The sequence below is a fragment of the Clupea harengus genome, chromosome 21 (genome assembly GCF_900700415.2).
Source record: "Clupea harengus chromosome 21, Ch_v2.0.2, whole genome shotgun sequence".
Classification (NCBI taxonomy): Eukaryota; Metazoa; Chordata; class Actinopteri; order Clupeiformes; family Clupeidae; genus Clupea; species Clupea harengus.
Window position 1 is genome coordinate 11,915,722 of NC_045172.1, and position 24,298 is coordinate 11,940,019.

The 24,298-nt window shown below is 44.3% G+C and overlaps 2 protein-coding genes across 5 annotated transcripts; both read right to left on the reverse strand.

The window, feature by feature from the left end:
* Positions 1-273: 273 nt before the first annotated feature.
* tdrd3 (tudor domain containing 3) lies at positions 274-17,109 on the reverse strand. Of its 4 annotated transcripts, none has more exons than XM_012840801.3 (14): positions 16,931-17,109; positions 15,625-15,709; positions 13,132-13,197; positions 12,012-12,172; positions 7,739-7,880; positions 7,520-7,594; positions 7,237-7,386; positions 6,730-6,885; positions 5,932-6,106; positions 5,451-5,573; positions 2,815-3,863; positions 2,470-2,591; positions 1,961-2,117; positions 274-568 (listed from the first exon to the last, which is right to left on the reverse strand). In XM_012840801.3, exons 1-14 carry the CDS (start codon positions 16,966-16,968, stop codon positions 506-508), a joined length of 2,562 nt encoding a protein of 853 aa, XP_012696255.2. In that variant the 5' UTR covers positions 16,969-17,109; the 3' UTR covers positions 274-505. The 4 variants fall into 4 exon arrangements, with proteins under 4 accessions (XP_012696255.2, XP_012696258.2, XP_012696257.2 ...); XM_012840802.3 differs by having other exon boundaries at positions 484-568; positions 2,466-2,591; XM_012840804.3 differs by lacking the exon at positions 1,961-2,117 and having other exon boundaries at positions 16,931-17,108.
* A 5,755-nt stretch (positions 17,110-22,864) lies between these two features.
* LOC105911671 (C3a anaphylatoxin chemotactic receptor-like) lies at positions 22,865-23,854 on the reverse strand. The gene has a single exon (XM_012840501.2). It carries the CDS (start codon positions 23,852-23,854, stop codon positions 22,865-22,867), a length of 990 nt encoding a protein of 329 aa, XP_012695955.2.
* Between the last annotated feature and the right edge of the window lie 444 nt (positions 23,855-24,298).

A 24,298-nucleotide genomic window follows, 5' to 3' on the forward strand; every position in this document is an offset into this window, starting at 1 on the left:
CATGAGTGTTCAGTTGTTAGGTAGCCAGAAAAAGACATTTCTGTAAAAGGTAGTTGAAGCTTAAATACTCTGATGGACAGCAATCACCAGAACCCGTTAAGGTTTAAGAAAAAATAATTACAAGAGGTGTGTCTTAGCAGATACACACTTCATAGAATCGGAATGTTGGCCAACTGACTGAGCTGGCCCTGTACCATGACTTAGGCTTTTGATCCAATATACACATTTAAGGTACTACTTTAGATACTTCATTTAGACTGAATGAAACAAATATGACACAAAGAGTTAGTTTTTATTATTTATCATAATCAAGTATTTTTTACAAATCCTCACAACATACAGCAAGCATGTTGCTCTTGCTTGCATCATAAATTATTGGATTTTTTTTCTTCATTTATTGCAACTTGTGTTGCAAGCCCTTGGATGGTTCTCCCCGCCTCGTTCTAGATACTTTAAACCATAAAAATGGGGGGGGGGGAAGCAATGGTGCAGATGTTTCTACTCTTCAGTTGTCGCCTCCAGGTCCCATCAGATGATACCCTGCCGGCCGTCTGTTCCTGCTTGCTTCCTGTAGGGAGACAACAGACGAGTGGTTAGCTGCGGTTAACCCAGTCTGTCTGCATTACCTCAGCTCCGAGCATCTCCCGCTGCAAATGTCTGGGTCGGTCCGTGTGGAGCAGATTTCAGATGTTCTCCACAGAACCAGAGCCGTGGCCACCCACAGTATTCCAGAACGTGAGCTAGTGAGACACGCACAGTCCCACATTGGAGTCGAACTCGCAACCTGGGGCATGGGAGCAGCAAGGAGGCTAAAACCCATGGGTGCTAGCACGTCTTTTAAGGTGTTTCGGAGAGTAAAGTTTACTCACTGCACAACACTGTACACGCTGGCTACCGTTACACCTGCCCCCCTCACCACCACCCGCGCGCACGCACACTCTCATCCTGCCATGCTCTCTGGACACGACGACCAGCTCCACTCCTGACCCTATTTAAAGGGGCCTGAAGCAGTGGCTCTCCTCTCTCAGTCAGGCAATAGCCAGAACCCTGCTGCTCATACGAGTCTAATTAGGAAGGTCCTGTGTTGATGCTAATGAATACGGACTTGGTGCTAATAGGTCTGGCTGCGGACAAAGGAGGCGGATACTCCATGCAGTGTATTCTCTTCCACAATCAGGGCATGAGCCCCATCAGGACTGCACATATGGCAGCGCCGACAAGGCAGAAATGAATACAGTTCTAATCTGTGAGGATCCTGAACACGGAGAAGATTGCGTATTATCCTCTCTGATAATGGAGTTATAATCAGAGAGTTATCTGGCTAAAGAAGTGTAGTCCTGACGACTGTGCGCAGTGTCAAGGCTTTTAATTTGTGTGTGTGTGTGTGTGTGTGTGTGTGAACACCTGCCAGTGTGTTGGCCATGTTTCACAGACTGCTTTGCCTCAGCAGGAGTGATGGTTAGTTTGGTCACAGTGCAGGTCACAGGTGTTGCTTCAGCCTGGACGCAATGAACGCTGTCTGTAAGGCGGGATGGCCAGATTTGACTGAGGTGGGCAGCTCTTTCGCTGCTCTGGTGCTCAAGCACAGGTGCAGGTTTGTGGGCTTCATTCCCCACCACAAGCATCTCAGTTGCAGCATGTATGCACTTACCAGGCCAGGTGTGAGAATGTATGTTGCTCTCCAGTCTCTGGTTGGCAACAGTTTGTTGTTCTGCTACATATGTTTTCGTTTGCTTAGGTGTGTGTGTGTGTGTGTGTGCGTTTGAGGGTGCTGGAGGTGTTCACACGTGTAAATGTGAGTATTCATCCACAGTTTACAGGGATTCATAATATGGTATGCTGCCCAGAAAGTATATGAGTGTGTCTTCACCGGAGTAGGTATGTGTGTGTATTTGTTTGTTTAGCTGTGACTGCATGTTGCATAGGGGTCAAAGTGTGTTTACTTGCACAGATGTTTTACCTGTGCAGGTGGTGTGTGTGATGTGTGTGTGTGTAGCTGCTCAGTCCCTGGCGCAGGGCGGTTGGTAATACTGCTGCGTGGGCCGCGTGCGCCTCGGCTGACCGTCTCCGCCTCGCCGATATTCGACTGAGTTTTCAAAGTAAACATCCTCTTCTTCCTATCACAGAGAACGGGGTGGTGTCAGTGCTGATCATACAGCAAGAACCCAGCCTGTCTGAACTTATGAGAAGGTCACAGCAGTCTTCTCTGTGGATACCTGCATTCATCCTGAATGGGGAAAACCAGCAGGAAAACTCCTCCAGGGCTAGTCTTTAACGGAGGAATTCATGCTGGCACATAGCAACAACATTGCCTTTTATAGGCACTCTTGATTCCATGTCAAACATAGGGGTGAAGGCAAACAAATCATGTAGACCTCCAAGAAGTACACGGTTGTTGAGATGTGTGTGTGTGTGTGCGTGTGCATGAAATAGTGTGTATGTTTGAGTAAGATTACTTCGCTTACCCACATGTCCATGTGCACAGGCTTGATGTTGCTGAGTAGGACCTCCTCGCAGTTGCCGTAGTCGCTGAACACTACCACAGCGGTGGAGCCAGAGGGATGTACAGCATCAACACGCGCCCTGTAGAACTACACGACCAAAGGAAAACACACAGCACATCTCAGGATTAATGGGGCACTCTTTCTGTTTGAGATTTAGTCTTAATTCTGCCAATATCAAAATACTGATATTATGGTGCACACTGGTGACAAAAACAGGGAAAGAGAATGAAATTATAATGGTTATAATGGACAAGGCACAAATCACAATTGTCATTGTGACTGAGGTGTTTCCTTGTGGCATTGTTCTTACCTTGTTGTCCTCCCAGTAAAGTGCCAGGCACTGGTCGCCAGGTCTCCAGGGGGCATGGCCCCCCATGTCTGGCATGTGGCCTGGCTCTGACCCTTTGGCATTCTTGATTGATCCGGACCTCTTTTTAGAGTAATGCTGCGAGTTGAGAAAGGTGGGGTTCTTCTGTGGTTGCTGATGCTGCTGTTGCTGCTGCTGCTGCTGCTGCTGCTGCTGCTGCTTGATGGGACCTGTTCGCCTGGGATCTGAATCACCATTTTGGAGGTGCATGTCTCCACTCACCCTTCCTCCCCCCGGTGGTCTGGCCCCACCCCTGTCCTCCTCCAATGACGGACCAGAGTTCAGATTCCCCCCGCCTTCCAAATTGCGGTCATAGTGGACCGAGCTGGGCCGCTCGAACCGGTTCCCCTTCCTGCGGTTGTTGGGCTCTCCCCGCCCTCTGGGGTCTGCCGACTCGAAGGGTTTGGGTGCAGGCCCGTTTAGCAGCCCTTTCTTCTGGTTCTGAGAATCTGGACCCTGTTGCTGGTTCCGCGGCCCACTACCATGGTCTCGTGACCCTTGCGGATGGCCGCCCGAGTGCATGTTGTCACGGGAACCCTGATGGTGATCCCTGACCTCCTGCTGGAAGCTTCCGGATGGGCCTTGGTGATGCTCCCTCGGCCGCCGATTGGACGAAGACGGGAATGATGAGAAAGAGGGAGCAGAGAACGACGAAGGCAAAGAGTTCGACGTGCCGTTGCTCCTCCCCTCGCGCCTGTCATCCTGCCGGCGATCCTGCCCCGCCCTCCCGCCCCTTTCTGACGCCCTCCCCCTCTGAGACTGAGAGGGCCCAGAGGAAGGGGGCGGGGGGAAGGCCTCGCCGCCGGGTTTGGGGAAATCAGTGTCCCTCTGGAACCGAGGGGGGCGGTCGTTCCTTTGGCCTCTCCCCTCGTTACGCGGAGGGTTTCGGAAATAGGGGGCGTCCCTGTTGGGGCCGTCTGAGCTGGGGAATGTCATCCTGTGTGGGTGCTCCTGCTGGTACCTCTCTGGAGGCTGGCTTTGGCTCTTTGAGTCTGAGGAAGAAATCAATTAGCAGACCAACACAGATGAGTTAAGAAATGTTTCAACACAATTTCAAATTTAAACATACTGTAATGGAATGCTTTAGGCAACACAGGTTTACCCTCTATCCGGATTAATGTTTATAGATTAAAACTTGCTGCATTTTATTGCTGTCTAAAAAAAAATACATTTCTAGACCAGTGACCTGAAAACATCATAACATGTCAAGCCCTTAGAGAGCATGTTAGTGTGAACAGCAGGGTTAGATCCCCTGTTCCTGAAAAGTAATATTCCACTACCACAGAGACGGGACCTCTGCTTCATGTCACTTCCCAATGACAGCCTCCAACAGAAGTGCAGTGGCCCCTAGGCATCCTACTCGCCCTCATACACCTATCCCAGCAGCACCCTCAGTTTTCCCACAAAGCCTCCCATCCAGATACTACCCGTACCCAATTGTGCTTAGCTTCAGTAGACTGCCTGTTGAGAACTACACTATCAATATGACTGCTGAGATTGGGTTTTGAGTTAACAGGGTCTACTTGCCCTGTTTTCAGTAAGGAATTCTTGTTAGTCTTCAAGGTTTTTTTATGTTTTGCCAACATCCATCAAATGCTACATCTTTAAGAGACAGAGTATACAAGTCTCCCAGAATTCCAGATGGGAAAACAAAACAGGTATGCGCAAATGTAAACATCAAACAAATCGCCCCACTTATATTAGCCCGCTCCTCCTTCCATATGTCCATCTCCCTCCTATCAGCATAACCTGATGTCAGGGATTTAGATAAAGCTGTCTAATTGAACGTGCGTTTTTTTCCTCCTTAAAACTCTGTAATTCCTCCGTTTGAGACCCGCCATCTGTCTGAGTCGACCACATCGGGCTGTGTTCCTTCTCATTTAGGCGAGCAGTGCGGCACGGGGAGGGAGAGGCTGCTCAAAGACAGATGTTATTTTATTTTTTTTTCAGACCATGTCTAATTTTCACGACCAATCTATCTGCTGCTGTTTGCTTCTAAGCCAGAGAAGGGTGTTTTGATGTCTCCTCAGTAATTGCCCACGATGTCTGCCTCTGTCTCTCTCCCTCCCTCCATCTCTCACTCACGCTTCTCCTTTAACATTCTACCGTTTTTTTTCTTGGCCAAGCAAACTCTTAATTGAATCGCGACATGCACCTCTCATTACGCCACTAGAGGTAATGAATTGAGTTGTTGTTCTTGTTTTGTCACCACCAGCAATTACACTGTTTTGATGTGGCCTCGGTCGGCCAGTTTCCTGGTCATGCTGTGTTTCCATTACTTAGAAGTTACAGTTTGTTAACTCCTGAGAAATGGCAATCAAGGAAGGAACATTGTAGAACAACAGCTGCTTCTGCATAGCTTTGTCAAGAATGATGTAGTCAATTACAGCGTTTATGGGGAAGGTGGAGAAAAGTTGGCAGATTGGGTCGATGGTGGTGTGGCTTTTAGGTTTCCCTGTGTTAGCCAAGCCTCTTCTGTGATTATGTACAATGGATTATTATTATCTTTCCAGGCCAAGGCATGGACCCAATCCATAGTGGACGAGTCTCTCGTATAACATGATTGTCTCTTCACTTACCATCAACGGAGAAGGCGCCCATCTTGGACTCCAGGAAGTCGAAAAGCGTACTGGGCCCAGAGGGCCTTCCTCCGGCCTCCTCATCCTCGTCCATTCTGGATCTACTCCGTCCACGTCCTCTCCCTGAAAGAGAGATGGATCACTGATGGGTTGTGCAAATATGGTTGTGATCCTCTGCTTACAATACTCTTTCTATCCTATATGTTGGGACAAACCCAGTGAGAACAAAGTCCCAATTACAAACACACATTTATACACACTTAATAAATAACAATTAAATAAATACGTATCTAAAACATCATTGGACAAACATGGTTTAATACATGAGAGTTTTGATAGAATTTTACAAATGGATTCTATAAATCATGTTTAGAGTATCTGTTTAGTGGACAAATCAGATGTCTTAAAGTGTTTCCCCCATGGTTTAGAGGTTGGTTTACGTTGTTTTGGGGTTGTGCTGGGCCTAGTTGAGAGCTGGTACCTCTGGGTGGGGGTCTGCTGTACTCCTCTGGGGGGGGTTCTTTTAGCTGAGTGGCACCGGTCAGCAGGGAGTTCAGCGCCACCTCCAGGTTGTTGTTGTTGTCCAGCAAGGCCTGGCGTGCAAGCTCCCTATTGAAGCCCATCTCCATGAAGTCCCTCAGGGCTCGCTCGTCCACCTGGCACCCAAACACACCACAGGTCTGGGTTTTAGTGGATGTGCACTAGAGTACTATACCTGGGGGTGTGTGTGTGTGTGTGTGTGTGCGTGTGTGTAAGAGAGACGGAGACAGAGAGAGAGAGATCGTACAAGAGAGAGACTCTGTGTGTATGTTGTTTTGTGGGCAGTTGGGGCAAGGCCAAGAGTCAGTCTGAAAGGGTCAATCGATGGATATATGTCCAGATTAAAAGAGCAAGGGAAAGATGACAGAATTGAGTTGGGGGTTGTAACAAACTGTGTGTGTGTGTGTGTGTGTGTGTGTGTGTGTGTGTGTGTGATAACTGAGGGTTGACATAAATTTCCTTGATTCCTCAGCTGCACGAGTGCTTACACAGCTTTGCTGTTATTATTCCAGAGCTCTTACGCTCCGAATCCCACCATTCAACGACTTAACCCCTTGGCCTTTGAACCCTGAAACACAAGGCTCAATATTTATGATGGGGGATGGGGTGGGCTTTTCGCGTCGGATGTAATATGCACTGATGTGGACCGGAATGTTCTACCGTTGGTTGACGTAATGCACGTCTTTTTTTTTTTCCTGGAAAGAAAGTAAGCCGCCGGTGAGATTTTTTCCAAGCTCACCAGATCTCTGTACATCCCCTCCGGCTTGCTCTCCGTGGTGCTCCTCTCTCCTCTGTCCTCCCGCCGCCTCTGCTGGTAATTCTCCCTGTTCCTGTAGGTTGAGCTGGGGTTGGTCAGGTTGCTCCCCGCACTGCCACCTCCACCGAACGTGCGTGTCTGCAGAAAGGGGGACAGGCAGGAAAGAGGTCAGAGGTCACGCACGATGAGGGTTCTGACTGTCTACAGCCAACGGCTGTATAAAAGTACAGATTTGAAAGACTCCTTCATCGTGATTACAACGAACCCTAACAGCTTGCGGCACTGGATATGGTGGGAATAATGAACAGCCTTCGAAAAATATGAATGTTTCCTTCCATATTATAATCAGCCCACATAGCTGGAGATGAATAGCTTTGATGAGAAACACAGCACTTCACAGCTTGGGTAGGTACATACGGATTTTTTAAACTGTTGGCCTAGCTGTGTGATTAGGACCAGTAGTTATAGTATATAATTATGCATGTTTACCTCCTTGCTCTTAGCAATCTCTGCGATGGCGGCAATCCTTTGCCTCTCAAACTCGTCGTTCTCGTCTGCTCCCTTTGCAGCTTCGGTCGTCTTTAAGGTCTTCCTTTGGTCCAGCTCGTGACTGTCCACCTCTTCCTTACGCACACATTTCTACCAACAGATCCATTCAATCAATCCATCAATCCATCCATATTTCTCTAAGTGGCATCTCATATATAGAATGACAGCCATATCTGGCACAACCACCAAAGATACCACCCAGAAGAGGACTCCACAACCTTACCTGTCCAAATTGCACAAAAGGAGGTGGTCCGCCCTCAGCCCCGATATTACTCCGAAACTTGTGTTTAGCCAGGCTCTACAAAGATGGAAAGATCACAGTCAAGGTCACTCAAAGTTCACTCAAATGAGTGCCAATCTTCTCAGACTGAAGTGACATGTGACGCAGTCAGGCGCACAGTGTGAGGTGATGCAGACAGTCTCATCACAGAGACTCTTTTACCCGCTGCAGTTCCCACTTCTCGACCATGTGCTCCACATCTCCCCCCAGCACGGAGATCTTGGAGTCGTCCAGCAGAAGAATGCCATTCTTCACCGATATGGAACCCAGCAACTTGACTTTGGTACCCGGCGGCGTGTTCAAACTAGAACCCAAAAGAAAGAACATGACCAAGTTATGACCAACACTAAAACGTTGAAACTGGAAAGGAAATTCTAAACCACCTCATTATGTCAAGTTGAAATGATTGTCAAGAAATGATGATCAAGTGAACATTTCTTATTGCGATTTAACAAAAACTAAACTATATCCATACTATCAGTGAGACACAGTTTCTTTTATTAAAAGAATATAGTTGGTCTGCTATGGAAACTGATTGTGGGCTTAGACCTAAAAGTCAAGACTGGCATGTGATGTGTTTTTGACTTGGGTTCTGGTGAACAGGTTCCAAGAGGCCATATATAGCCATCTCTCTCTGCTGCCCAGTCAGGCAGAGGCAAGAGGTAAAGTCACTCTCCTGCCTGCCTGTCTGCCACAGATTTAGGAGGGACCGGAGTGAGTTATGAGCCAGGGAGAAGCCATTTTGGCTCTGATTAGGGAGAGAAGAGTGAGGGAGCACTCAATTTACTTCAGAAATGGTCCAATAAGCTTGCTTGCGTTCGAGCGGGGGCTCACGTATGTGTGTGTGGAGATGCGTGTATGGGGTAATAGGCCGATGAAATTTTCATAAAACGAAAAGGCGAATTGCTCAGACCCAAAACAGTTTCAGCGCCTCGTTGACCAAAAATGTTATTACTTCACATATCTTTGCAAAGGATAAGGCAGCTAAAAATAACTCCTCCCCCCTTTCCTCTCCATCACTTCATGAATCCCTCCTACATAATCCTTCATACACATTCTGTACACCCCTATGCGTTCTCGCTCACAAGCATGCATACACACACACACACACACACTCTCTCACATACATGCAGGGCTGCCCTGGTTATTTCCCCTTCATTAGAGAAGCCTAAGGACTTATGGCGTAGGAGGGGGAAGAGGAGGGGGGGGGGGGGATGACCAGTCATGCATGATGACCAAAACAGCAATTAGAGATTTAACTCCCCTACCCCATCCCCAAACCCAACCCGCAGTGTCACAGTATCCTGCTGGGATAAATACACAGGATATGAGAGCTAGAAGTCTTGATGTCACACACACACTCACTCACTCACACACACACACTCTCTCACACACTCACACTCACACAGCTGCAGTGCAGACATATGACTTTTAAAGACCCCGTGCTTAATACACCTCCTACTGAGCCACAACACTGTCTCTTCTCTCTCACTCCCTCCACCCAATTCCTCCTGCCGTCTTACACACACACACACACAAACACCCTCTCTCTTTGTAGCGAGTCATTCCTCTCTCCTAATGACTTGTGGACGTCAACAGTAGTGAGCGTTGTGCGCAAGTTCTGAGGAGAGCGAGCGTGGAGGGAGAGAGCAAAAAGCGGCAGACTATGTGAGGATAAAGAGCAGTCTGTTCTTCAGCAGGGGCCACGGCCGTGCCAACCGACTCTTCCACCTGTAGAGGCTGGCCGGGAGCCACGGCTTGATGGCTGGAGATGTAATTAAGACGCACCATTGGTGGCAGCTCACCCAATGAGGGCAGGCTGACTCTGGGGGCCAGAGGAAGGGCAGGCGAAGAAAGGGCACAGTGGTGACACACGTACGTGTGTGTGTGTGGGGGGGTGTGTGTGTGTGTGTGTGTGTGTGTGTGTGTCATCTGCTGATGTGTGTATGTGTGGATGTTGGTGATAAGTGGCCTCTCCTGATGTGTTTGTGTGTAACCTGAGGTTGATGGAGGCAGGATGTGTATTTGTGTGTGTGTGTGTGTGTGTGTGTGTGTGTGTGTGTATGCGAGTGTGTTAAGTGGCATATCCTGAAGTATCTGCATGTGTGTCACTGTTGCTGTAGGCAGGGCATACATATGTGTTTGTGCGCGTGTATGTGTGTGTGTGTGTGTGTATATGTATGTATGTGTGTGTGTGTGTGTGTGTGCGCCGCCAGTACTGGCACATTGCCTGGGTAAAAGGGAGACCATCCACCATGAACTGCAGCATCCCCTCTTTTTGTTTTACCAGCTCTGTTTACTGCAGACTGCTTCACTCTCAGCCCGAAGGTCGCACCTTCCCTTTCACATCTCTCTCTCTCTCTTCTTTTTATATATTTTTTTTGCACCTGCAATTACACTTGCTTTGAGTGAAATATTATTACTTTTAGACAAGGAGTCAGTAACCGCTTTGAAAACAGCTTCTGCACTTCAAACAGAATGCCAAAGAGAGGGCAACAGCGAACGAAAATGAAGTGCCCTGACAAAACCAAGAAGCGAAATGGATTGTGCAACTTGAGAAGCACCAACAAGTATAACAAAAGAAAATGCACACCAAAAGAGTGATATCAAGTGATACATTTCAATCTATGATGTGAAACATTCCTAATATTTAGATCAACATGCTAAATAAACACAGCCACATAATGTCCATATTCTATTAGTGCTCCCATAATGTTATTTTTCCAGCAAAGCCCTATTTATCATGACTAGGCTCTAATATGGTCTTTCTAAAGGAGTGCTACTGATTGCTATTAAATCACTATGTACATGCTGTCAATTTCAGAGATACTAAAAATACCAAATTCAAAATATCAAATCAATATCAAATAAGTTCCTGTCTGATGTGGAAAGGTAAGGGTTTCTTTTCCTTCCTTCCTGCCTTCCTTCCTTCTCAAACTGTCAAACTGCTTCAGCGTGGGCTCTGTGTTTCCTGAGGCAATTGAGCCGAAGAGTCCTTAACACATTAAAAATGACGTCTCATCAACTACTTAAATCAAAATCAGCACTATGCTTAGTGAGCAATGTGGGGGTAGACAAGTTACGTTCTCATCAGCCAATTAAATATGATTATTATAGAAGTTTGCATGGATATACCACCCCCCCGGTCTTAAAGTCATTACATCTTTTAAAAGGCCATTATGAATTACAGCCACGTCAATATTTCATAGGGGCTTATTCTACAGCCTGCTGCAGGCACGATCATTCCGCCTCACCGTTCTTTATAAAACATACAAGCGCAGAATAGGGGGGGGGGGGGGGGGTATTGTTGCTCCGCTTTTGAGCCAGTGGCGAAGGTAGTCACAGAGCTGAATCAACGTCTGTGTAAAAGGGAGAGCCGGCACGGCGGGATAAGGGTGTGATGCAGGCTAGCAGCTAACCGAAATGAAGCAAGACAACTGTGTTGTTAGAAACACACACAAACCCAAAAGCATTACCATGTTTTTCATGATTCACACCAATTTTGTTTGTGTTTGAACATTGCTATAAATGTGCACGTCTTGCAAAAGCCCACATAAATTCACCCACCATTGTTTTTTTTTTTTTTAAAGTAACAGGTAGGCTAGTTTATCTCCAACGCGTAAGTTATGGCACATTTGGGGCAATTCGAGACAACTCAAACATATTTCCCAGCTCCAACTTCAATGTGTTCGAGCCAAGTATTAATGTGGTGATGACTCATCAATAGATTTTCCATCTATCTGCTGGGTATCAATAACTATGTGCAACTTTTTTTATTGTAACGTATTTAATGTTTTTAACCTCTGATATACTGTTGAGTTTGTCACCATATTGATAACGATGTGAAATTGATTAAATGTTGCACCTCACTGAAGTCAGGGATATGTTTTTTCTCCTCAGAGTTCCTGATTTCGGAAATATCCAAGTTCTGAGTGGTCTCAAACGCGGCATTAAGGTCAAAGCTGACACTACGTTTAACGTCACCACGCCTCTGCTACTGGCATGCTGTCTAAAAACCTACTCTGAGGCAGCATTATGCCGGCTATGTTTGGGTCAGTGTAAACAAGCAAAGGAGTCATAGAGAGAGTTTTTTTCTTCCCAGCAATATAGCTGCAGGACTACAATTAGTCAACTCTTAAGCAAGTCAAGAAATATATTTTTCTGACTACACATCATTATAATGCACAGAGGACAACCAGAAAATCTTTATTTACTTACTAACTTCACACCCCTAAACATATCCTTGAGGCACAACTAAATATATAGAAGTGCCTTTCTATGTAGAATGTCTTTGACGCAACATTCTGATCATACATAGAAAACAACAGACAATTGAACAATTAAAAATCAAAATGGCGTTGATATAGTTTGTAGATACAGTTTATAGCACCACAGAGCACAGAGCGGAATTGTTTTGAGTGGGGGGGGACCGCACCTGATCTTGGACAGGTGTGTGAACTCGATACCCGTGCAGGTGCTGTGACCGTCCGTCATCTGGAGTCGGAGCATCCTGGGAGCACCCTGGGATTCCTCGTGGTCCTTGGGGGCCGCCACATTCCGAATCTTCTGGACCTGGAGAACACATGGTCCCTCAACCTGAGGAGATATTAAAGTATGAGAAGTGTTCTAAGAAGAGCTCCATGCAAGAGTACATCTCTAGGCTAGTACTTAACAACTGTTAAACATAGGAGGGCATATTCCTTCATTAATAGAGGAAATAAGGATCAATGTGAGAATAAACTTGTCTCGTATGCCAATGGCAAATGATTAAAATGGCCAAATACTGCATTGGTTTTTTGATCAAACCTGAAGGCCATGCCCCCATGACCTTTGTAATCTGGGTCATTATCATAATGAATATAAGGTCTGGGTATGTATGTGTATGTATGGTATGTGTTGGTGTGTATAGTGTAGTATGTTGAAGGTCAAAGAGCCCTGATGTCCTTCTGGGTTAGTTCCTTCTGTTTAACTGGCCAAACCCATTTGCAGAAAGAAATGCAAACCATGTATTACTTCAACAACAACCCCAAAACACATACACACAAGTTTAATTTTCCACCACTGCATACCTAATTAAGTTTCCATGTGCAGTTTTTTCAATTTCTGATGGAAATACCTGAACACCTATGGTCATGCAAAACTCATAACAACCACTTATAATGTGTATGCCCCAGGTCAGCTTCCTAAATGCAATCCAACTGATTAGTGTGGAGAATTATAAACATCCAGACACTGGTCTGATTACTTCGTCGCTCATCTCATATAAATAAATCAGACATTTGTCCTTCCAGGCCTGGGGGCAGCTGCAGGATATTACAGGTCGATCCAAATGAAACCATTATCCTGCATTCAGTGACACACTGTGGTAATGAGGACAAAGAGCCAGTCTGGTGACACAGGGCTTCTCAAATGAGTGACTACCACCATCTAGTGGGCATGTAGAGTAAGTGCAGCAGAGAGCACAAGAGGGCTCTTTTTCTTTCCCCCACAATTAGACAAAAAAGGTGTATCTCTTTTCTCTCATTCTTACTTTAGCACAAACACACTCTCCTTACCTTTTCTACTCTTCCGCTGTTGATATCTGTTGGCAGAAAGCTCTTTCCGATGGGTCGCAGGTCGTTCTGTAGGGTGAGAGAAGCGTCGGTGTCAGACATACACTGAGGAGGCGCTTATAGTTGAAGGCGCCTGATTCCCAGACATCCACACTCCTAAAAGCCTAAAAGATCTTTGGTTGGCGATTACATCTCCAAAAAGCATGTCCACCCTAATTCCAACAAAGTAGCTGGTCAAACAGATAGATTCCACTTAGTGGCCTTACATTAAATACAAGTTTTTGAAATGCGCGAGATTTTGAAATTACAAAGCATAAGTATATGACCCCTGAGTTACCAACAAAGACAGATTTGTAATTCTCAATTAGTCCACTACAATGTAGACCTAAATAGTTCATTCCTGGACAAGTACAAAGGTTTGACAAGGAAATGCCACAGCTCTCTATTACTAGTGGACATCAGAGATTAAGGGCCCTATTTTGACAGCAAAAATGGCTGGCGGAGTGATGTCTTAACCTCCGGCGGGAAAAAAACACCTTTTTGTTGAGGCGTGGAGTTTAGATATATAGGCATGGGAACATATTCTTCTCTGGCAGGGGATATATCAATCACAAACCACCACTGCCCATTTATTGTTTTTTTTTTTTTAAAGATTTATTTAGGGCTTTTTAGCCTTTATTTGGATAGGACAGTGAAGTATTTTGGTCAGGAAGTGAGGAGGAGTGAAGAGGTGGGGAGAGGATCGGGAAAAGACAGCAGGCCGGAATCGAACCTGTGTCCCCACCCACAGGCATTGTAGCCCGTAAATGGGGGGCTTATTGGCTAGCGCCACAGTGCCCCCCCATTTCTTGTTATTTATATTCACATATTGTTGTCTGATAAGACAGCAACACTTTATTTGGACTGTCCGCTTACAGAGACTTTACAGATGGTTTGTTGAAATTCAAATTCAGTGTTTTTAATTGTTTACTGAACATCACCCTAATCAAACTCTAACCTTAACCGTAAACTGTAGTTAACAGAGTTTCAACAGATAGTTTGTTTATAGTCTGAGCATCTGTAGATAGTGTATAGGGGATCATCGAAATAGTGAGACCAGTTAGACTAAGGCAGAAGAAATGCTGCACTACACCAAAAGATGCAGTGGAATACAGAGAGAGATTCCATTCAGGTTGGTACAGGTGTTCAAATGCATCAACATAAACATAGCTTGCAACTTCCCATTCCCAGTTCATGTAGGCTACTGGTCACTGCTGCTCATTCCCCATTCATGTAGGCTACTGGTCACTGCTGCTCATTCCCCATTCATGTAGGCTACTGGTCACTGCTGCTCATTCCCCATTCATGTAGGCTACTGGTCACTGCTGCTCACTTCCCATTCATGTAGGCTACTGGTCACTGCTGCTCAAGTTCTTTCCCCGTCTCTGGGATATCCCATATCGTCAGTATATCTACACATACAGGTCACCAGTAGCCTCTTGTTACACAAAAGAATATCTTTATATGTCCACCTTCTCCCGTTGATCCAGTGCTCAGCAGAACAGGCTTTCACTCATCTGTTCGGTTCAGCTGGGGTTCTGGATGCATCAACTGCACCAAATGGCCTACAGTTTGTTCATTGAATAATTCTAAGTTAAAAAAATGTTCTGGTAATAAAAACAAATAATTTCCCATCTAACTGATATTGAATACCATTGTTACCCGAGACTGTTTCATCAGAAAACCTTTGCATAGAAAATAGAGTTGACTGCTTCTGTTCCGACAAGTCCCACCAGAATGTCTACTGAACAGAAAAAGCACTACAGTTTATTCTTTGTAAAAGCACTCCTGGCAAACACTGCCCAGAACCCACAGCGATATTGCCGTCTTCTTATATTGTAATCTCGTGACGCATTCAGTTCAAAGAGATTGCTCAACAATGCTACTGGTTGGCTTTCACCAAACCTTTCACTAATTGACTTCGGTCTGGCTCTACCCACTTTGTGCCTTTCACCACACCTTTACCCCTCGCTCTGAAGCACGTCCTTTTTTGTGCAATAATGTGCATGCGTTGCCGTTTCCGCCAGCGTTATTTTACCGTCAAAATAGGGCCCTAAACTAATCAAAAGGCAGAATAATGTTGTCATATGCTATGTTGGATATTACAAAATACTTTTCCATCTAACCCTTTATTGTTTACCTGAATGCATCACCAAAAAGACAGCCATTTAACCTGCTATCAGTCACTGCACTAAACTACTTGCTTCAATTAAACTATTTACTTCAACATGCAGAGAATAACACCTTGTGGGTGGTAGAAGATCCTCCAAGTCCTATGTGACTGGAAGATTTGACACTGTTGACAAAAAAAATTATCCACTCACAAAACTGTTGCTAGGAAATATATCACAGATAGAGATTGGTCATCTGACATCTAGATGGCAAGCAGGTCATGTTATCTTGCATGTCATCATGTTCTCATCATGACATAAATGTAACACGCAGTGGCTTACTTACATTGAGTGCGATGCGAATGATGTCACTGGCTGAGGCTTTTTCGGTAGAACCTTTGCACTCTTTTATGCCTTCATCAGAAAGGTACCTACACGGGAACAACAGAAGCAGATGTGGAAAACTACACAGAGTGTAAACATTACTGAAAATATTCAGTTAACCACATTAATCTACGCGAGACTTCATCCTACATTTGTTCTGTCGTGGAGACGTTCTAATAACTAATACATTTGAAAACAAATTTGATCATGGCAGTTCAGGTAACTCAAAAACAGCCAACAAAGTGTTTTCTACACCCGTTATTACTGAGCTTTTTTGACTAGCCTTTATAGATAGCCGCACTTCCAGACTGCAGAACAGTTTCATCCCCAGGGCCATCACAGAACTATATAATCACACAACCCTCATACCCTCCACCCAGCACAACTGCACTTTTTTAGTGGTTGCTCAAACAAATTTCGTTGTGTATCTAATGCACAATGACAAATAAAGTATATTATATTCTAGATCTATATATACATTTTATACGTTTATATAATATAACAGGATAACTTTTGATAATCCATCAGGGATCAGTTAGCTAAAAAGTAAGCCTGATTTACAGTCGGCCCTCATCATATTCGGTGCCCTGGGCTAAATACTAAGCCAAAAACCTTTCCCTGCACATTTCCAACATCGCTAGCTCAGCTAACTAGTGCCATACCAATTTTGGGGATTGAGTTAGCAAGCCAACCAGCTAATACCTAGCTAAGCAGTTCAGCGAATGTTTCCTACGTGGCTAACATAGGATAATATAAGATAGTATTCCCTATTGTAAGTCATTACTAATAAGTCAACTGGGACCGCAATAGTTGTTGATTTCTCTACTAAAATGTATCATGCTGTAATAATCTGGGTGTGGGTGTTTTGGCCAGGCATATGTTGACATTTGCAAGAGATTGAAAGCTAGCTACGCAGCTAACGATAACTTACAGAGACCGTTTCAGTCAATGAACTCACTACCTAGCAAGCTAACGTTAGCTGACAAACCAAACGCCAAGAACCGTAGAGACGACCCCCCTTCTGAAATCGTGGTGTAGAGTATAATTTCACATCAATACATTTTATTTTTACATTAAACTCTGCCTCAAAACTGCAAGGATGACCTCACAGGACTTCACATTGGTCTCCTATATCACACCACTGGCTAGTTGGTAGGTAGCTCACTCACTACCAGACTAATGCGAGCCTACTATTTCTAGGATAATATGCTAACGTTGGCTAGGGAGCTACTTAGCTAAAGCAAGATATGCCACTAACAGCTACTTACCAGCCTTCTTTCGAGAGGGCTGAGGCTAATTCAGCCATCCCCCTATGATAAACGTCTCCAAAATTCTGCCAATCGGTTTATTTATTAGGTTGACAGTCCATTTTATTTCCTAAATGAAACGTGACTAGCTGGCTAGTTCCAGTGCGCGAGAACGAACAAAAACATTGACCTCAAACTTTTAATACGTCATGGGTCAAAGTTGAAGATGAGCATGACGTCAGTGAAAAGCCGTTTATTGCAGTGCTGTTCATCAGTAATAGTATAATCAGCAGTAATACTACTCCCCGAACAAAGTTTTAAGAAAGGAATGCATTTTCAACGAAGAGAAAAGGGGCCAACATAGTTGACGGATTGGTCATTGCGCGACAAGGTTGACATCTCAGTTATCGTCCGTTGCTGCATTGACCTTAAATTACCAACAGGGGGCTGCATTTTTTGATGAAAAATGATAGCCTTTAGATAGATAGATAGATAGATAGATAGATAGATGGATACTTTATTAATCCCGAAGGAAATTTAGGTCATCCAGTAGCTTATACACTTAATTTAACTCACAAACATAGAAAAACAATACACATAGGGAGAAGATGTTCACAGGGAGTGGGGTGTATACAGATATTATACAGATATTACAGTGTGCAAAAATTGGTTGTGTCAGTGTTGATGTTCACGAGGAAAGTAGTACAAAGAGTGCAGAGAGATAGTGTTCATGTGCTTGTGTGGATAGTGCAAGGATTGAGTACTGGTGCTTTTGTGTGTGAGGATAGTGCAAAGTGATATAATAGTACAGTCTGTGCAATGGGCTAGTATAGCCAGTAAAAGAGTAAAAAGATAAAAATATGGACAGTGGGATGGAAAAATTAAGAGCTGAGAAGAGGAGGGGAGACTGAGGTAGACTCATGCAGAGAAGTCCATCTCCCTCCCCCTCCCCTTCTGTGTGGCGTTGTAGAGTTGTATTGCCCTGGGGACAAAGGACTTTCTCAGCCTGTCCGATGAGCATGACAGTGACAGGAGTCTGCCACTGAAAATGCTCCTCTGTCCGTTAAGAGTACTGTGTAGTGGGTGGTGGTCATTGTCCAAGATGGTCAGCAGCCTACTCAATGTCCTTTTCTCCGCCACTGATGTTAGGCAGTCCAGTTCCATGCCAACAACAGCTCCTGCCCTTCTCACCAGCCTGTCTAGTCGCCCTGCATCCCTCTTCTTCATGCTGCCTCCCCAGCACACCACAGCATAAAAAAGGACACTGGCAACAACAGACTGGTAAAACATGCGCAGGAGTTTGTTGCAGACATTGAAAGACCTCAGCCTCCTCAGGAAGTAGAGCCGGCTCTGACCCTTCTTATAGATACATAGATTTAGGCCTATGCGCATAAAAACACGGGTATTTAATGTCTCTAACGCGTAATCTTAACGGAATTCATGTACATGAGGATAACCAATCTATATAAAAGTTACCATAGACGTGAAACGTTTATTAGTCATCACAGCATGGAAACTATCATTCACCCCAAATTAGAGATCAAAAGTGACTGCATTTATTTTCATTTTTACGTCTGTAGTTTGAACCAGAGGGAACCAACCCTAGCCATGCCTCAAAATGACTCATGATGCAAGTTCCCTTTCCCTTTCAGATCACCACCTAATTACATTCAACATGAAATTAGATCTCCATCCAACAACGGAATTAACCTACTTCTACAGCCGCTGTCTATCCGACAGGACTACAGCAGAATTCATATAAAAACTACCAGTCGCTCTTGCCACAGCTCCTACCACTGGCAAAGTAAATGACGTACGCACACCCCCACCCCATATCGACCTACTAACGGATGGCGTCATACATGCGCTCCACTCAACCCTTGACGCTGTTGCGCCACTAAAAAAGAGAATAAGAAAACTGAAAAGACTGGCCCCATGGTACACTGATCAGACTCGTGCACTTAAACAAACCACACGAAAACTAGAAAAAAAATGGTACTCCACCAAACTTGAGGTATTCCACCTGGCATGGAAGGATAGTCTTCTAAGCTATAAACGAGTACTTTCTGAGGCAAAATCGGCTTACTATTCTTCATTGATTGACAATAATAAAAACAACCCAAAGTTCCTATTTAACACCATTTCTAGGCTACCAAAAAACCACAATACAATCGAACATTCTGTTCCCATAAGCTTTAGTGGTAATGATTTCATGACCTTTTTCAATAACAAAATTCTAACAATAAGAGAACAAATTCATAGTCTCCTCCTTACACCTCTTCCAAAATGCCCTATGGCTATGGCAACACCCCCTAAACCTGGTGCTCTCCTTGAATCCTTCGCACCCATTGACCTCCCTGAACTAAACTCCCTGATCCTCTCATCTAAATCATCAACGTGCCTATTAGACCCTATTCCCACAAAACTTCTTAAACATGCACTATCGTTATTAAGTGAGACATTACTTAATGTAATGAATAATTCACTAATTTCCGGATACGTCCCCAAATCATTTAAAATAGCAGTGATCAAACCATCTCTCAAAAAACCTAACCTTGATCCTGATAATCTAGCTAACTATAGACCCATATCTAACCTCCCATTCTTGTCAAAAATACATGAAAAAATAGTAGCTAAGCAACTTACTTCCTTTCTACACCAAAACAAAATCGAAGAAACCCTCCAATCTGGCTTTAGAGCCCACCACAGCACTGAAACGGCCTTAGTCAAAGTCCTGAATGACCTACTAATCTCATCCGATCATGGGTGCACCTCAATACTAGTTCTCCTAGACCTTAGTGCCGCCTTCGACACTATAGATCACCATATCCTATTACAGAGACTTGAACATCATGTTGGCATCAAAGGCTGTGCCTTATCCTGGTTTAGATCTTACCTCTCTGATCGCCATCAATTCGTTCACGTCCATGAGAAGTCATCCAATCACACTAGAGTAAGCTATGGTGTTCCCCAAGGCTCTGTCCTCGGACCACTGCTCTTTTCCCTTTACATGCTACCCTTAGGTGCTGTCATAAGGAACCATGGCATTAACTTCCACTGCTATGCTGATGACACCCAACTCTACCTATCCATGAAACCTGATGAAATTGTACATTTACCCAAGATAGAAACTTGCCTGCAAGATGTAAAATCTTGGATGGCTAACAACTTCCTGCTCCTCAACTCTGATAAAACTGAGGTTATGCTTGTAGGCCCCGATCAATTGAGAATGACACTATCTAGCCATCTATCCACACTCGATGGCATCCCAACACCCAATACTAGCATCAAAAACCTTGGTTTAACTATCAACCAAGACCTCCTATTTGACTCACACATAAAACAGATCTCAAATACATAATTTTTTCATTTACGCAATATTGCCAAAATGAGAAAAGTCCTATCCCTCCAAGATGCAGAAAAACTAATCCACGCATTTATTACTTCCCGACTAGATTACTGCAATGCTCTCCTGTCCGGATGCAGCATCAACTCAATAAAGAGCCTCCAACTTATACAGAACGCTGCTGCCCGTACACTCACCAGAACTAAAAAATCCTCCTCTGGAACAATCTCCCTGCCTCCATCCGAGATGCAGACACCCTACCTATATTCAAATCAAGACTAAAGACATTCCTCTTTAGTGCATCCTATAGCCATAAGCAATTGCGTCAACAAACCCATCACCTGCTGGGCCAGCCAGTCAGCAAGCATAACTAGACATAACTGAACACATAAGAAAAAAATATATATATATATATCACTGGGCTACAGACAGCGTATGTTGTACCCTGCAACCCTAACAAAGCTTACGACTAAAATCTCCATATGTACCAAACCAAACTAATTGCTAAATGGCAGCATAACTAAACATAACTAATGCTAAACCAAACTAAATGTCAAACCAAACTAAATGCTAAATGCCAGAATAGCTAAACACATCTAAAACACATGCAATACCCCCCTAATCAACATAACTGGGCTACAGACAGCGTATGTTGTACCGTGAAGGAGTGCGGAAGATCCCGGGTACAGCACACAGCGCGTATTGCGACTGTCACCAGCCAACTAAATACTAAATAAAATCCCCATACACCCAGCCAGGCAGCCTCTCTCTCTCTCTCTCTCTCTCCCTCTTCTTTCTTATCACATTGCTAATGCCTATAATAACCCACTCACTCTGTTCTTTTTCTTTCTCTCCTAATCTAGACTATCTTCGCCATGGGACGCTGCTGTAGTCTCTCTACCCGGTCTACCTGCAGAAACCCTCGACCAATTGCACCCACCGCCACCGCACTGCCGTACACTTACTCTACCTCATACCCTATGCTAGCATTTATATACAATATATATTATTGCCACCATCGACATGTTTCTCTGTTCCTACTCCCCTTACCCCTGTAATAGTAACCCTATCAGCACAGTGTATATCCACTAAACTGGTCTTGTCTGTATCATGTATTTACCACTGGATGTCTGTATATATATTATGTACATCTACCAAATGCAGGCTATGTACAACACCTGTTGTTTCCCTTCCCCTTCTGCCACACAACCCTCCCCCCTTCCCCCCTTCCTATCTCCACCCGGCCGACCTCAAGCAGATGGGTTCCCCCTTATGTGCCGTGGTTCTGCTTAAGGTTCCTTCCTGACTAACAGGGAGTTTTTTCTTGCCCGTGTTGCCATTGTGCTTGCACTAAGGGGGTTTCAGGCTCTGGGCTCTGTAAAGCGCCTAGAGACAATTGTATTGTTATGGCGCTATATAAATAAAATTGAATTGAATTGAATTGAATTATCCAACTGTCAAAGGGTACCCATGTTGAGGATCTTTAGTGAAGGCACAAAAGGCAGCAGGGAGACAAGGCTCTGTAGTTGGTACATTTATTTATCCTCCACCCAGTGCATAATCCAAAGTGTGAAATTATAAACAAAAAGACTGATATAAATGAAAACAAAAAGATATTTACAAGCGGTATATGTATAAACAATAGTACAATGTTGTACACTATGTTCCTAAATTCAAGTTCAAGTTCGGGTAGCGGGTCCAGGTAAGGTCCTCAGTGAGGTGGGATTTAGAATTTGGGTATTAGGGAATTAGGGGTTATGGGTTGTTTGGGGTTGAGAGTAGAATGTGAGATCATCCATGGACATCTTCTGTTGAAAGCTTAGAGCCTTTCAATAAACAAAACTGCAGATACACGTGTTTGGCCTTCTCCTCTTTTGATTGCGAGATATGGAATGAGTTGCACTTCTCTCAGCAAAAACCACATGAACAATTAGACCAAAATGAGTTGCAATCAATGCTATCGTGAGCATGTGTTGTGTGCAAATAAGATCATGCAGAGGGGTGGCTTGTAGCAGATTATGATCAGATATCTGATCAAAAATAGCATCTATATTTCCCCTGGAACAGGTGGTAGCCACAGAAACATCCTGTTTTTGAAACACTCTTTGAAACTCTTTAGTACAAACTTTGTCTTTTAGGTGAGAACAGAACACTGATTATCCTTTTCGTTCAGGATAATTTGACTGAGGTGCCCATTAGCCCCATTAAAAATAACCCAGTAGCTAATCACTTAGCAAACAGAACATCAGATTATAGAAGTCCATTGAAGTGGAAGTATGGAAGTGCTGAGACAAATGAAGTCATTCTCCATAAGATACATACTCATGGACACTGTATGTCAACTGTGCACACCCAGGTTTAATTGTTGTGACAATGAGTCTGCATAAACATTTTCACCAGAAGAGACAATACTTTATACCTCAGACTTTATGGATAAACAGCAACAAATACTATGAACACCAAACAGACGCAGCATATAAAAGCATTTTCAAAAGTAAAAAATTGAAACAATCAATCAAAACACAAAATTGGCTTTTGGGGATGATAAATGCAGCAAAGATGAAGCCATCCTACTTTAACCAGCAGTGGCTTTGCACCTGAGCATCTGCTCACTCTCCCGGGGATGGACTTCTCTCAAAGGTCATCAGGGAGGTCAGCGTTGCTTTTCTGTGCATGGAGCCGGAAGAAACGGACTGGCGTGACGCGACCGAGACCTGAGAGGTGAAGTAACCCAGCTGCTCCTCGGCAAAGGCATGCTCCAGCACCAGCAACACAGAGCGCTTCAGCTTCTTCTGAAACTCCTCACACATGAATATGTACAGAAAGGGGTTTATGCAGCTGTTGAGGAAGGCCAAGCTGACTGCCACCGGAATTCCTTTTTTTGCCATGTTGAACACATCACTGTTGAAGAGCTGTTTGTTTATGCTGTAAATGTATAACTGATCTGTCGTAATTAGGTCAATGATTTGGATGGGTAGCCAGCAGATGAAGAAGGCCAAGATGACTGCCAGGATGATGAGGAAAGGCCTCATCTTCTTCCTCCTCTGGGTTCGGTTTGCACGGACACCAATGGCCACGTAACAGCATGTGATTACGAGGAAAGGGATCAGAAACCCAATCACAATACGGAATATCACAAGGTTCTTGCTTGTGAGCGCATCTGAGGTCTTGCGACACCTGTTGTTGATAGCACCGCGTGTGATTACAAAGGGAATGCTGCACCCCAGGGAGAGGAGCCACACTAACACACAAATGAGCCTGGCTTTGTTTGGAGTACGCTTGTTGCGAGACCAAACCACCACCCATACAGTCAAGCAACGGTCAAAACTGATGGCTGTAAGTAGGAAGATGCTCACAAACATAGTGATCACTTGAACTAGACTGGTGAACTTGCACATGAAATCTCCGAAGGGCCATTCATAATTGAGAGAAAGACTGATGATGTTGAAAATAAGAAACAACGTGAAAAGAAAATCAGCCAGTGCCAGATTCAGGAACCAGATAGAGTTAACCGTGGTCTTCATCTTGAAGCCTGTCACGTAGATAACAAGGCCGTTGCCAGTAACACCCAATACAAATATGACACAATACAAGACCATGCAAAATGTCTGTATGGGGGTGAGAGATGTTTGAGTCGGTTTCAAGTTTGTTGTTCCATTGCTTGATGAGTTGTCTACAAAAAATGAAAAAGGACAAAAAATCTGTCACCCTAATAGCATCTGACATGCAAAGAACACAGATGATCATCACAGATGATGTCATTCTGAACATTCTAGAGTGGATGTCTCTGATGTTCTTACCCATAGTGTAGGTTTTGCCTCACAGTCATCCAATGTATCCAACACCATGCAAAGAGAGTACCGGAGGAATGTCTAAAAACAAACGTCAATGAAAGAAGAAAATGTGACCCACAACACTGAGAAAAACGTATATTGTAATCATATCACTGACCACATCATCTGATTATTCAGTTTCAAAGTTCAAACATTAAAGTATACAGATCAATGTTTTGATCAAATATTCCACACAGTAATGGTGTCTTT

Bases quoted from the DNA above. Each gene is read 5' to 3' on its own strand.
- LOC105911671 (XM_012840501.2), bottom strand. From the start codon at position 23,854: ATGGTCTTGTATTGTGTCATATTTGTATTGGGTGTTACTGGCAACGGC.
- tdrd3 (XM_012840801.3), bottom strand. From the start codon at position 16,968: ATGGCTGAATTAGCCTCAGCCCTCTCGAAAGAAGGCTG. The intron at 7,595-7,738 runs GTAAAAGAGTCT...CCATCTTTGTAG, and splicing joins AGAAGTGGGAACTGCAGCGG to AGCCTGGCTAAACACAAGTT. The intron at 6,886-7,236 runs GTAAACATGCAT...CCCTTTCTGCAG, and splicing joins AGATTGCTAAGAGCAAGGAG to ACACGCACGTTCGGTGGAGG.